The sequence below is a fragment of the Eptesicus fuscus genome, chromosome 1 (genome assembly GCF_027574615.1).
Source record: "Eptesicus fuscus isolate TK198812 chromosome 1, DD_ASM_mEF_20220401, whole genome shotgun sequence".
Lineage (NCBI taxonomy): Eukaryota > Metazoa > Chordata > Mammalia > Chiroptera > Vespertilionidae > Eptesicus > Eptesicus fuscus.
Genome location: NC_072473.1, coordinates 44,420,563 through 44,435,964, shown reverse-complemented (window position 1 = coordinate 44,435,964; position 15,402 = coordinate 44,420,563). Strand labels below are relative to the sequence as shown.

Here is a 15,402-nt window from a genome sequence, read left to right as displayed (position 1 = left end):
GTCCACCATCCAGAACTGATAATATCATTGCTGTTATGTACACATAAAGAACTGTTTGACATAGAAATTGGGACGCAAAAGAACTGTTGGCCCAGAAAGAAACTCACTATAGACTGATTCATTTGCCTCTCAGCATAACCATTATTCCTTGTCTCATTTTCGGTTCTTATAAGTGTATTTCTAGTATCACATGAGCTCACTCATCTAGGGGAGATGATGAACAACATAGACTGAAGAACAAGAACAGCATTGATCAGACTGTCAGACCTCAGAGGGAAGGTAGGGGAGAGTGGGTATATGGGAGATAGATCAACTCAAGGACTTGTGTGCTTGCATATGAGCCTAACCAGTGATCACGGACAACAGGGAGGTGGGGGCATGCGTGGGGAGGGGTTTGGAATGGGAATGGGAGGGATGAGGACAAATATGTGATACTTTAATCAATAAAGTAATTAAAAAATAAAAATAAATACACAATAAAAATAAAAATATCAGACAAAATATAATCCTGAACCCAGTACGTCCAATATGCCTCTTCTTTGTAATCACTCCTTTATCACATCATTCTGTTTTCTACTATCTGAAACTGTATAATTTGTGTCTGTCTTCTTTTCAGAATATATTAGTATGCCTTAAGACTTTGCTTAAAAATCATAATCACCATATGACATTAATGCTCTAGCAAAGTTAACAGCAAGTCCTTAATGTCTAGTAATACGCAGATCATATTAAAATTTCCCCATTTGTCATATAGGATCTTAATAAATATTTATTGAATAAGTAAATGGTAAATGAACATAAATAACTAAAGTATACTTCCTAAAGTGTTGAAATAGAATGTTTTGGTCAAAAGAACCTTAGTTTTCAAATTTTAAAAAGCAAACAATTAGTTCAGCTAGTATCATTCTAGTCATGCATATAAAAACTAACAGTAAAACTCCACAGTAAATATTTACCCAAGTAAAATGAAGGCATATCTCTCCACAAATACTTGTACAAGAATGTTCTTAGCAGATGAACTCATAATATCTAAGCAGCAGAAATAACCCAAATATGCATTAATGTGTAAATGGATAAATAAACTATGATATATTCACACAATGAAATATTACTTGGCAATAAATGGAATAACATACACAGCAATGTAAGTTTCAGAAGCATTATGCTGAATACAATAAGAATAATAAATAGTAAATGCTGTATAGATTTATTTACATAAAATTCTAGAGCGGGTAAAACTAATATATGGAGGAAAAAATATCAGAATAGTGGCTGTATTTAGTGAGATTTACTGGGAAGGAGCATGAAAGAACATTCTGTGGTGTGGTAATATTTATAGAGATTTTGGTTACACGAGTTTGTACATTTGTGGAAACACTGAATGGTACATTTATGATTTGTGCTTGTTTTTATATGTATATTTCAGCCTCAAAAGAATGACAAATATTTAATTGCATGTGTACTGATATCTGCTACTTACATTTAAATGCACCAAAAATAATTAAGCTTTATGAATGATGGATAGAGGAATGAGTTTGTGAACAGATGTGTGATAAATCAATACAGTTCAATGTTAGTAGTGGACTGTAGTGGTGGGCATACAAATATTTATTGTATAATTCTTCCATCTTAGACAGAAGTTTGAAACTTTTTATAATAAAATGTTGAGAAAGACTCCATAGTGTTTTTCAGAAGAGAAGAGAACAAAAAGGGGCTAGCCTAAGGATATACTGTATATGACATAGATTTTCTGAGACACTTGCTGATCTGCCTCTCTGGTTGACTTTGGATGAACTGACCTCCACTTCCGGTCCTTGTGTAAACTGGTAGCTTCTTGGCAATATCAATGAGCATCTGCTTTTGGACCTCAGGTCTCTCTTCATTTTCATAGCGTTCCTTGTCTGTATAGGATAAATAAAACTGGAAGCAGAAGTGAGAAGCAAGTATTTATTTCCCAAGGTTCACAAAAAATTAAAAACAACAATAATTATTTAGAAGAAATTTGTTACCTATCCTGAAGCTCAGTTGCCTATTTGGCTTATAACTTTCTCTGGATAATTATCTTAATTAGCTATCTGGCTTTTATCTCAATCTTTATAACTCTGCATGATAGGTAGTTTTGTTTTATAAGTAAAATAAAACTTATATTAAGTAACTTGAGCATTGTTACACTCACTCAGCCAGTAAGTAGCAAAACTAAGCCCAAACCCAGTTCACCTTACTCCAAGACTTGTGCCCTTTATACTACAATATAATATTGCATTCAGATGTGTGATGTCTTAATGACAGGATCTTAATAACTATAAATAACTATGCTTATTATTAAGTTTTGAGTATTTTTCATAGATGACACTTTTGTAGGATCTGGATGAGACTGTTTGCGACATTATCTGGATATTCTAATTTTGAAAATGAGTAGAAATTTGGATATTCTCACTATTTCAATACTCTGGTATGAATCTTTTGCCATGTTTGCACCAGACCTTAAAGCTTTCTTCTGTCTGGGCCAAAGAGTAGGTAAAAGTGAAAAAAGAGAAGGATCTGTGTTCATATTTTCTGGGTTTAAACCTCATATCTGCAACTTGATAGTTTAAAAAATTACTTTGGAAAATCAGACTCTGTCATTCCAAATTTATCCAACAGTAAAACAAAGGTAATAATAACTATATAACGCACAAAAAAAATAAATGTTACTAAGCTTGAAAAAATATGGTTTTCTCTGACTGGATAAAATTATTTATTATGATTTCTTTATAATAAATTTCAAAAAATTGTATGCCAGGCCACAAAATATACAAAATTATAAGGCCTTTGATACATATTACCAAACAATCTTCTAGTTATTTAACAATTTACATTCTAACCGGTATATCATTTTTATTGTCTTTTGTGATTTTCTGAATTTCATACAAAAATCATGTATTACTTTATAATGAAGAAAAAATAAATTATTTTTAATGGTGAAAAAAAGTTTTGTTGGCCCAGCTGGCATTGCTCAGTAGTTGAGCATCAACCAATGAACCAGGAGGTAATGATTCAAATCCCGGTCAGGGCACATGCCCAGGTTGCCGGCTGGATCCCCAGTAGGGGTGTGTGAAAGGCAGCTTATCAATGATTGTCCCTCATCATTGATGTCTCTATCTCTCTCTCACTCTCCTTTCCTCTTTGAAATCAATAAAATATTTTTTAAAAGTAAAAAAAAAGGTGATAGATAGTAACAAGTTATTAAAAGTCTCTTTTATGATATTCATGACAGCAGGAGAGTAGGTAGAAGTTATACTCACCTTTTCCTCAGACCCAACTGGAATTACAACTTAAATATAGAATAATCAGCCTGAATTACCAACCAAAGACTGGGTAAACAGAAGTCTTATAACCAAGGATTTATAGAAGAAATCATATAGAAACTGCTTCAAAGAGGAAGGCTAGGGCCAGTGACAGGCAGCATCTGATATGTATCTGCAACACAGTCTCTCTCAAGAGTCCCCAGAGCCAACAAACCAAGTAGACACCTTCAGACAACATCAGAGCAGGATCCAATAAGTTTCACAAGTAGCATATTCAAAGGAAGATGTTGGCAGGTTCCAAACCCAGATGAGGGGAATTCCACTTTATGTGATCAGCACCTACACTGCAGTGGTACACAGTGGTCAGGGTTGATCTTCATAGTCAGTGAGCCTGAGGGCCAGACTTATGCATAAACAGGTCAATAGCAATCAAGACTCAACTACAACAGGAGGGCTCACATAAACTACACAAGGGATATTACTGCAGCACCCAGCTCAGGTGATCAAGGAGACTACTCCACTGGATCCCACAAGACACAAACTACATAAGGCCAACCAACTAAGACTGGGAGACACAGCAGATCTACCTAATACATAGAAACAACCAAAAACTAGCCGCTAAAATGAGGAGAAAGAGAAACATTCTCTAGAGGAAAGAACAGGAAAAATCTCCAGAAAAAAGAGCTATCAATAGTTCTCAACCTTTCTAATGCCACGACCCTTTAATACAGTTCCTCATGTTGTGGTGACCCACAGGTTGAGAACCGCTAGAAGGGTCGCCTAAGACCATCGGAAAACACAGATATTTACATTACCATTCATAACAGTAGCAAAATTAGTTATGAAGTAGCAACGAAAATAATTTTATGGTTGAGCGTCACCACAACATGAGGAACTGTATTAAAGGGTCGTGGCATTAGGAAGGTTGAGAACCACTGAGGTAAATGGAATGCAGCACAGCAATTTATCAGACATTGATTTCAAGAAATGGTTATAAGGATGCTCAAGGAACATGGTGATAACTACAAGGAACGTAATGGGAACTACAATAGCATGAAATAGGACATAGAAACCATAAAAAATAACCAGTCAGAAATGAAGAATGTAATTTCAGAAATGAGAAAAATACTAAAAAAGTGGAAGAAAATGGAGGCCGAATAGGCAGAAGTGTTGCACACCTCCTCCTGGGGACAGGCCAGAAAAGCAACTAAATTGGAGAACATCCACCATGAATTAACAAATTAGACACAACTGAAGAGACAATTTTCTATAAGGAATGGCAGAGGACACGTAGAGAACACCGCTTGCCAGCTATAACACACGTGAAACCACCATCGTGTCCCAGCAGTGAGTGGTGCAGTACCTCCTGGCAGGCTCCAAGACATCTGCAGTGAGCACTCACCAGAGTGATCTCCTGCACCAGGCCTCCTCACCAGCCTGATGGGACCCAGTGTCCCAGGATCTGGCTCCAGGACCCTGGAGTGAGTGCAAGCTAGTGGAAACCCAGTGCTCCACCCCCACCCCAGGCCCCAGAAATGTGCTGGCTAGTTTGACCCAGAGCCACCCAGCGCCCACTCCACCACGAGCCCTGGGACCTACTGTGAGGGCAACTCAGAGCAACCCAGTGTGCTCCTCACTCCGGGCCACAGGACAGCATGGACTGTGTGACCCAGAGCAACTAGCACCTGCTCCACCCTGGCCCCTGGGACAGCCTTGCTAGAGCAACCTGGAACAACACAGCACATGCCCCACTCTGGGTCAGAGGAGAGCATGGACTGTGTGACCCAGAGCAACCCACTTCACCCAGGGCTCTGGGAGGGGCAACCCCGAGCAACCCAGCATGTGCCTCTCTGGGCCACAGGAGTGCACAGACTGTGTGATTCAGAGAAACCTGCCCACGCTCCACTCCAGGCCTGGGAAGGGAGACCCAGATCAATACAGCTCATGCTTCACGCAGGGCCACAGGAAAGATCTGACTCTAGCCCATGCTCCTGGGACAGTCTTCCACCCCTGGAGGACCCCAGTGCATGCCTCACTCCAGGCCACAGAAGAGCGCAGACTATGTGACCCATAGTAACCCACCCCTACTTGACATGGGGGAGGGGCTAACTGGAGCAACCTACTGCACACCTCACTCTGGGCCTCAAGAAAGTGAGGACTGGAGTCAAGATGGTGGCCTGCAGGACAGCAGTGAGGTAGAGAGGGTGAGTGAGTGATGGAGCGAAAGGGGAATGTGTGGACATGGTGTGTGTGTGTGTGTGTGTGTGTGTGTGTGTGTGTGTGTGCGTGTGTGTGTGTGAGGGACAGTTAGATCTTGCAGGAATCTAGGTGGCTGGCAGACCAGGATCTACTAGATGAGGAGACCTTGCTACTGCTGTAAGCACTCCAGAGGCAGATAGCTCTGGCACAGAAACCAGACCACCTTGAAGAGGAGAACTGCTGTGACTAGAAGCCCAGCCTCACCACCACCAAGACTGGCCTGAAACACAATCCTGGACCATACAGCCACTCTGGCCAAAGACCTGCTACCTCATCTGTGGACCCACAGACACCAGAACTCCAGCCTCCCCAATTGCAGGCTCCTGAGCCCTGGAGTGCACTCCTCTCCCACCAACCTGTTGCTTCAGCACAGGCTCGGTGCATGACTCAGCAACTGGATCCTTTGTGCACCTGAGAACCTGGATACCCTGGTGAGACCCTGGGGTGTACAATTCTCCTACCAAGCTGGCTGCTTCAGCCACAGACCCCATGCACAACTCAGCAACTGGACCTTTTTCGTGACTTGGTGCATGGGCTGCCATCAAGCGAAGTCCGGAGTGTGTGACCCTCCCACCAAGCCTGCTGCTTCAGCCACAGGCCCCAAGTATGACTTGACAACTGAACCCTTCAGGCGAATTGGCATCTTGGACCTCTGGTGAGGCTCAGAATGTGCAACCATCCTGCCAAGTCTTGCATCAGCCACAGTCCCCGCATGACTAGGCAACTGGACATCTGGTGAGAGCAAAAATGGGGAGACAAAGAAACAACCCCAAAAGGAAAGAAAATGAGAAATCTTCAGAAAATGAACTAAATGAAAAGGAGGTATGCAATATGTCAGAAAAATAATTCAGCATAAGGATAATAGACTTCCTAAGCAGGATGAATGAGAAAATCAACTTACGTAAGAATCAAGAGAAAAATGAATAATGATACAGCTAAAATAAAAAACACAATGGAAGGTTTCAATAGTAGACTAGAAGAAGTGGAGGACCAAATCAGCAGGTTAAAAGACAGGGCAGAAAAATACACCCAATGTGAACAGCAATTGGAGAAAAAAATTAGAAAGCAGGAGAAGATCCAAAGGGATTTTGGGGACAACATGAAAGGAAGTAACATACGTATAATATAGGTGCCAGAAGGACAAAAAGAGGACTAAGAGTTAGAAAACTTATGTGAAGAGACAATGACAGAAAACTTCATTTATTTGGGGAAGAAAAAACTTACACAAGCACAGAGTCCCAAACAAGATAAACACCAAAAGACCCACAACAAGACTAGTATTAATTACAATGACAAATGTTAACGATAAAGGGAGAATTTTATAGGCTACAAGAGAGAAACAGAGTTACCTACAAGGAATCTACCATTAGATTATCAAATGATTTCTCAACAGAAACACATAAGGCCAGAAGGGAAAGGAGTGAAGTATACAAAGTGATGCAAAGCAAGGGACTGAATCCAAGAATACTCTATCCAACAAGGCTATCATTTAAAATTGAAATGGAAAGCAGGAGCTTCTCAGACAAAAAGAAAAGGTTAAGGGAGTTTATCACTACCAAGCCAGCAATGCAAGAAATGCTAAAGGGAATGCTGCAAAAAGAAGAAATAACAAGGTAAGAAGTAACACAGGCATTAAAAATGAAAATGGCAACAAACATGTACCTATCAATAATAAACTTCAACATAAATGGATTAAATGCTCCAACAAAAATACATCAAGTGGCTGAGAAACATGACCCATATATATGTTGTCTATACGATACCCACCTCAGAATAAGGGACTCATACAGACTGAAAGTTAAGGAATGAAAAAATATATTTTAGACAAATAGAAATAAAAAAAGAAAAGCTGGGGTAGCAATACTTCTTTCTGACAACATAGACCTCAAAGTGAAGGCCATAATAAGAGATAAGGAAGGCCATTTCATAATACTAAAGGGATCAATAAAAAAGAGGATATAATTATGGTAAACATATATGAACTCAATGCAGGTGCACCCAAATACATAAAAGAACTTCTAGAAGAGATCAGAGGAGGTATTGACAGCAATGCAATAATAGTAGGGACTTTAATACCACACTGACACAACCAGATAAATTCTCTAAACAAAAAATCAGCAAGGAAACAGCAATTCCTAAATTACTCACTAGATCAGATGGACTTAATTTACATCTTAAGAACATATCACCCCAAAGCCAGGAAATATACATTCTTCTCAAGTACACATGGGACATTTTCAAATATAGACCACATATTGGGACACAGGCAAAGTCTCTTCAAATTGAAGAAAATAAAAATCATATCAAGCATATTTTCAGATCATAATGGTGGATGTTCTCTGATTTAGTTGTTTTTCTGGCCTGTCCCCAGGAGGAGGTGTGCAACACTTCTGTGTATTTGGCCACCATTTTCTCCCACTTTCTTTTAGTAATTTCCTCATTTTTGAAATTACATTCTTCATTCCTGACTGGTTCTTTTTTATGGTTTCCATGTACTATTTCATGCTGTTGTAGTTCCCATTAAGTTCCTTGTAGTTCTCACCATGTTCCTTGAGCATCCTTATAACCATTACTTTGAAATAAATGTCTGATAAATTGCTGTGCTGATAAAATTAGAAATCAACTAAAATAAAAACAATTAAAAATTAAATACTTAGAGGCTAAATTAGTATGTTATTAAACAATTACTGAGTTACCAAAGAGAACACAGAAGAAATAAAAAATATCCTCAAAACAAATGACAATGAAAACACATCAATCCAAAATCTATGGGACACATTGAAAGCAGTCTTTAGAGGGAAGTTCATAGCATTACAGGCCTACAAAAAAAAAAAAGAAAAAAAAAAGAAAAACTAGTGACAAATTATTTAATTCTACAAGTTAAAGAATTAGAGAGCAACAAGAAAATCTCAGAGTAAGCAGAAGGAAGGAAATAACAAAGAGCAGAGCAGAAATAAAAGACATACAGATGAAAAAAAATACAAAAGATCAATAAAACCAAGAGCTGGTTCTTTGAAAGGATAAACAAGATTGATGAACCTTTAGCCAGGCTCACACAGAGGCAAAGAGAGAGGACCCAAATAAATAAAATCCGAAATGAAAGAGGCAAAATAACAACGGATCCACAGAAATACAAAGAATTGTAAAAAAAATACTATGAACAACTCTATTCCAAGAAATTGATCAACCTAGAGGAAATGGACATATTCCTAGAAATATACAACCTTCCAAAACTTAATCAGGAAGAATAAAAAAATCTGAAAAGACTGATAACTATGGAGAAAACTGAAGCAGTAATCAAAAAACTTCCAGCAAACAAAATCCCTGGGCCAGACAACTTCATAGGGGAGTTTTACCAAGCATTCAAAGAAGAACTGAAACCTACTCTCCTCAGACTATTTCAAAAAATGCAAGCTGGAGGCATACATCCAAGCTGTTTCTATGAAGCCAGCATTACCCTAATTCCAAAACCAGATAAAGACACTACAAAGAAAGAGAATTCCAGGCCAATATCCCTGATGAACACAGATGATAAAATCAAGTCTGATCTAGCATTACATTAGAAAGATCACAAACTGTGGCCAAGTGGGGTTTATTCAAGTGATACAAGGCTGATACAATATCAGCAAATCAATAAATGTGATATATCACATAAATAAATCGAGAGATAAAAATCACATAATTATCAATCAATACAGAAAAAGCATTTGATAAAATCAAACTCCTTTTAGGATAAAAACTCTTAGCAAAGTGGGAATAGATAATACCTCAACATAATAAAAGCCTTATATGACAAACCTACAGCCAATATCATACTCAATGGGCAAAAACTAAAATCATTTCCCTTAAGAACAGAAAGAAGACAGGAATGCCCCTTTTCACCACTCCTGTTCAACATAGTACTGCAAGTGCTAGCCATAGCAATCAGACAAGAAGAAAAAATGAAAAGTATCCAATTTGGAAATGGAGAAGTAAAACTGTCATTATTTGCAGAGGACATGATATTATACATAGAAAACCCTAAAGACTCCATCAAAAACTACTAAATTTAATAAATGAATTCAGAAATGTAGCACAATAGAAAATTAACACCCAAAATAATATGCCTTTCTTTATACACCAGTAATGAACTCACAGAAAGAAAAACTATAATAACAATCCCATTTACCATTGCAACAAAAAAATAAGATACTTAGAAATAGACTTAACTAAGGAGGTAAAAGACCTGTAGAAGACATAAACAAATGGAAGAATATACCATGTTCATTGATTGGTAGAATCAACATCATTAAAATGACCATACTACCCAAAGCAATCTATAGATTCAATGCAATCCTCATTAAAATACCAACAGCACACTTCACAGATCTAGAACAAATTCTTCAAAAAATCACATGTAATTTAAAAAGACCCCAAATAGCCACAGCAATCCTGAGAAAGAAGAGCAGAGTTGGAGGAATCACAATACCAGATATCAAGCTATATTGCAAAGCCACTATTCTCAAAACTGCTTGCTACTGGAACAAGAACAGACATACACTAGTAGACGAGTGGAACAAAAGAGAGAACCCAGAAATCAACCCAAGCCATTATGTTCAATTAATATTTGGCAAAGGAGGCAAGAGAATACAGTGGAGTCAAGACAGTCTCTTCAATAAATGGTGTTGGGAAAATTGGACATATAAAGGCAAAAAAGTGAAACTAGTCCACCAATTTACACCATACACAAAAATAAACTCAAAATGAATAAAAACTTAAATGTAAGACAATGAACAATGAAAATCTTAGAAGAATCCACAGGCAGAAAGATATCAGACATATGTCGTAGCAGTCTGTGCCAATACAGCTCCTAGGACAATGGAAACTAAGGAGAAAATAAACAAATGGGACTACATCAAAATAAAAAGCTTCTACACAGCAAAAGAAACCATCAACAAAACAACAAGAAAGTCCACTTCATGGGAGAACATATTTGCCAATGTTATCTACGATAAGGGTCTAATCTCCAAAATGTATAGGGATTCATACATCTGAACAAAAGGAAAATATACAATCCAACCCAAAAAATGTGTAAAGAACCTAAAGAGACAATTTTTGAAAGAGGACAACAGAAGGCCAAGAGAAATATGAAAATATTAGAGGCCTGGTGCATGAAATTCATGCACAGGGGGCGGGGGGTGTCCCTCAGCCCAGCCTGCACCATCTCCAATCTGGGATCCCTCTCACAATCCAGAACTGCTGGCTCCCAACTGCTCGTCTGCCTGCCTTCCTGATTACCCCTAACCGCTTCTGCCTGCCAGCCTGATCACCCCCTGACCACTCCCCTGCCAGGCTGATTGATACCTAACTGCTCCCCTGCCAGCCTGTTTGCCCCTAACTGCCCTCCCCTGCCAGCCTGGTCATCCCTAACTGCCCTTCCCTGCAGGCCTGGTCCCCCCCAACTGCTCTCCCATGCAGCCCTGTGTTCCCCCCCCCACAACTGCCCTTCCCTGCAGGCCCTCCTCTGCCAAACTGGTCACCCCTAACTGCCCTCCTCTGCAGGCTTGATTGCCCCCAACTGCCCTCCCTCCTCTGCCAACCTGGTCAACATCCCTCCTCTGCCAACCTGGTCAACCCTAACTGCCCTCCTCTGCAGGCTTGATCGCCCCCAACTGCCCTCCCTTGCAGGCCTGGTCCCTCCCAACTGCCTTACCCTGCTGGTCATCTTGTGGTGGCCATCTTGTGTCCACATGGGGCAGTCATCTTTGACCACATGGGGGCAGCCATCTTGTGTGTTGGAGTGGTGGTAAATTTGCATATTATTCTTTTTTTTTTTTTTTAAATATATTTTATTGATTTTTTACAGAGAGGAAGGGAGAGGGATAGAGAGTTAGAAACATCGATGAGAGAGAAACATCGATTAGCTGCCTCCTGCACACTCCCTACTGGGGATGTGCCTGCAGCCAAGGTACATGCCCTTGACTGGAATCGAACCTGGGACCCTTCAGTCTGCAGGCCGACGCTCTATCCACTGAGCCAAACCGGCCAGGGCATGCATATTATTCTTTTATTAGATAGGATGAGATAGGATAGAGGCCTGGTGCATGGGTGGGGGCCAGCTGGTTTGCCCTGAAGAGTGTCCCAGATCAGGGTGGGCATTCACTTGGGGCGTGGGGTGGCCTGGGTGAGGAGCCTGTGGTGATTTGCAGTCCAGCCATGCCCCCCCGGCGACCCAAGAGAAGGCCCTGGTATCTGGAATTTATATATCTTCTACAATTGAAACTTTGTAGCCTGGAGCGGAGCCAAGCCTTCTGCTAGCTCCGTGGCAGCAGCCATTTCTGTTGGGATTTATTTATCTTCTATAATTGAAACTTTGTAGCCTTAAGCAGAGGCCAGGCCAGGCCAGGACTGCAGAAGCTTGGCTGCCTCCATCGCTGGTGGCAACCCTAGCCTCCTGCTCTCTACAGCTCCATGGCTGCCACCATTTTTATTGGAATTTATTTATCTTCTATCATTGAAACTTTGTAGCATTGAATGGAGGCCTGGGTCAGCAAGGGCAGGCGGAAAGCTTGGCTTCCTCCATTGCTCGGGAAAACCAAGCCTCCCTCCTGCTCTCTCTGTGGCTGCAGCCATCTTGGTTGGGTTTATTTGTGTATTCGCTCCTGATTGGCTGTGGGCGTGACTTATGGGTGTAGCGGAGGTACGATCAATTTGCATATTACTCTTTTATTAGATAGGATGCTCAAAGTCACTAATCATCAGAGAGATGCAAATCAAAACAAAAACGAGGTACCATCTCACATCTGTCAGAATGGCTATCATCAACAAATGACAAGTGCTGGCAAGGATGTGGAATAAAAGGAATCCTCATGCACTGCTGGTGGGAATTTAGACTGATGCAGCCACAGTAGAAAACAGTATGGAATTTCCTCAAAAAATTAAAAATGGAACTCCCATTTGACCCTGCAATCCCATTTCTAGGACTATATCCCAAGAAATAAAAAACACCAATCAGAAAGGATATATGCACCCATATGTTCATAGAACACTATTTACAATAGCTAAGATTTGGAAACAGCCTAAGTGCCTATCAGCAGATGAGTGGACTAAAATGTTGTGGTACAACTACACAATGGAATACTATACTGTTGTAAAAAGGAAAGAACTCCTACCATTCACAACAGTATAGATGGACCAGGAGAGCATTATGCCAAGTGAAATAAGCCAATCAGAGCAAGATACATATCACACGATATCACTCTTTGTGGAATATAATGAACAATATAAATTGATGAAAAAAATAGATCCAGAGACAAAGAAGTATTAAACAGACTGTCAAACCTCAGAGCGAAGGCAGGCTAGGGTGAGGCAGTAGTAAGAGATCAACCAAAGGACTTGTACGCATGCATATAAGCATAACCAATGGACAAAACACTAGGAGGCTGAGGGCATGTGCTGGGGGGGTGGGAGTGGTCAATAGAGATAAAGGAGACATATATAGTACTTTATATGATAAGGAATTTAATTTAAAAATATACAGTAGGTTGGATGGAGCAGAGCATCGAATCAGTGATTTGGAACACAAAGTAGAAGAATACACCCAATCAGAGCACCCCCAAATATAAGTTAAAAATAAGTTTAGTTTAAGGGATCTTTGAAACAACACAAGGCATAAAAATCCACATCATAGTAGAAGATAAAAAGACAAAAAAATGAGTATCTATTTGAAGATATATTGATTGAAAAATTCTGTTACCTGGTGAAGGAAAAAGACACACAGTTCAGCAAACAGAGAGGCATCCAAATAAGATGAAAACAAAGAGGTCCACACCAATGATACCATTGTAATTACCCTAGTTTTTAATAATAGGAAAGGAGCTAAAGGAAGGCCAAATATTATAGGCATGTCATTTGTTCAGCTTTGCCAGGAAGATTCAGTTTCACGCTCAGCAGGAAGCCACTGGTCTATTCCCCACAGATGACTTCCAGTTGTATTTCTTGGCATGCATATATTCGATGGGGAGCGGGGGGGATGGGAGAATATACACATGCCAAGTAAAGTCTGGGTGACACAGGAAATGTACTTTTCTGTCAATCACACCTGGAAACAGATGATTGGCCAGAATAGGCATGGCCACTGTGTGTTTTCTTCCTTCACCAGGTAAGGAGGAGATTTGCAATATTTAAACTCCTAAAAAAAAGAAGTTTGCTCTCTTGCTTGCTTTTGTCTCCTGGCCCTCTTGGTTCCTGGCTTGAGAGGCTCTCATGCCCCTGATTTCACTAAGATGGCCTGCAGCCATGTGTACCCCACACAATGGACTGCAACTAGTCTAATGCTAAAGCAGACCCAATTCCAACATGGAATGGAAACTCTGGACACTGGATTTGCTTTTAGCTCTACTGAATCCCCAGCTGCACTTCTTCCAGGACTGGATAAAGTGAAATGGGACTTTGGAAACCTAGGGATATCATTCCATGCAAAAAAAAAAAAAAAAAATCACCCATCCTCCCGTGTGAGTCTCAGAAAATTCTTTTCTTGAGATATCATAAGGAACCCATCCACAGACTCAGTGAGGAAAGGGATATCCCACTTCCACTGATCACACCAACACACATCATAATTTAAATGACAAAGGTTGAAGACAAAGAGAGAATCTTAAATGCAGAAAAAGAAAGACAGTTACCTACAAAAGAGCTCCCTGATTTCTCAACAGAAATATTTCAGGCCAGAAGGTATTGGCATGAAATATTCAAAGTGATGAAAAGCAAGGAGCTACAACTAATACTACTTTACACAGGAAGGCTATCATTAAAAATTGTAGGAGAAATAAAGAACTTCCCAAACAAAATAAGCTCAAGGAGTACATTACTATCAAACCAGTACTACAAGAAATGTTAAAGGGTCTTCTATGAGAAGAAGAAAAAATACAGAGGGACATAGTTATATAGAATAAAATAGTAATGTATATTCTTTTCAAATGAGCATAGAACATTTTCTAAAATAGACTACATATTAGGACAGAAAACAAGTTTCAATAAATTTAAGAATATTCAAATATATCAATCATCTCTGACCATAATGTTATAAAACTAGAAATCAACCACACATACAAAAATAAATTGAAAAACAAAGACATGGAGGTTAAATAACATATTACTAAACAATAAATGGGCTAACAATGAGATCAAAGAAGAAGAAAAAATTTGCCTTGAAAAAACTATAAATGAGACTAAAACAAACCAAAACCTATGGGACACAGCAGAGATAGTCCTAAAGGGGAAATTCATAAACATTACAGGCCTGCATCAGGAAACAAGAAAACACACAAATAAAAAAATATATTTTACTCTTTGTGGAACTGGAAAGAAACAAACAAAGCCCAATAAAGATCAGGAAATAAATTAAAAAGAGTCTAAAATAACAATACAAAAGATAGATGAAAGTAAGAGCTGGTTCTTTGAAAAGATAAAAAAGATTGACAAGCCGAAACCGGTTTGGCTCAGTGGATAGAGCATCGGCCTGTGGACTCAAGGGTCCCAGGTTCGATTCCGGTCAAGGGCATGTACCTTGGTTGCAGGCACATCCCCAGTAGGGGGTGTGCAAGAGGCAGCTGATCGATGTTTCTAACTCTCTATCCCTCTCTCTTCCTCTCTGTAAAAAATCAATAAAATATATTAAAAAAAAAAGATTGACAAAACGTTAACAAGATTCATCAAGAAAAAAAAAGTGAGAACCCACATAGATAAAATAAAAAGAGAAAAGAGAAGTAATAACTAAGACCAAGGAAATTCAAATGATTGTAAGAAAATATTACAAATTACTACAGGGCAAAAAATTAAACTATCTGGATAAAATGTATAAATTCTTAGAAACATA

At 39.4% G+C, this 15,402-nt stretch overlaps 1 protein-coding gene across 1 annotated transcript in view; it reads right to left on the bottom strand.

Moving 5' to 3' along the window:
• ZDHHC15 (zinc finger DHHC-type palmitoyltransferase 15) overlaps positions 1–15,402 on the bottom strand; it is a 257,211-nt gene that overhangs the window by 47,654 nt on the left and 194,155 nt on the right. The window contains exon 4 of the mRNA XM_028137195.2: positions 1,800–1,920. Coding sequence (XP_027992996.2) covers positions 1,800–1,920 — 121 coding nt within the window. The remainder of the gene's footprint in view (positions 1–1,799; positions 1,921–15,402) is intronic.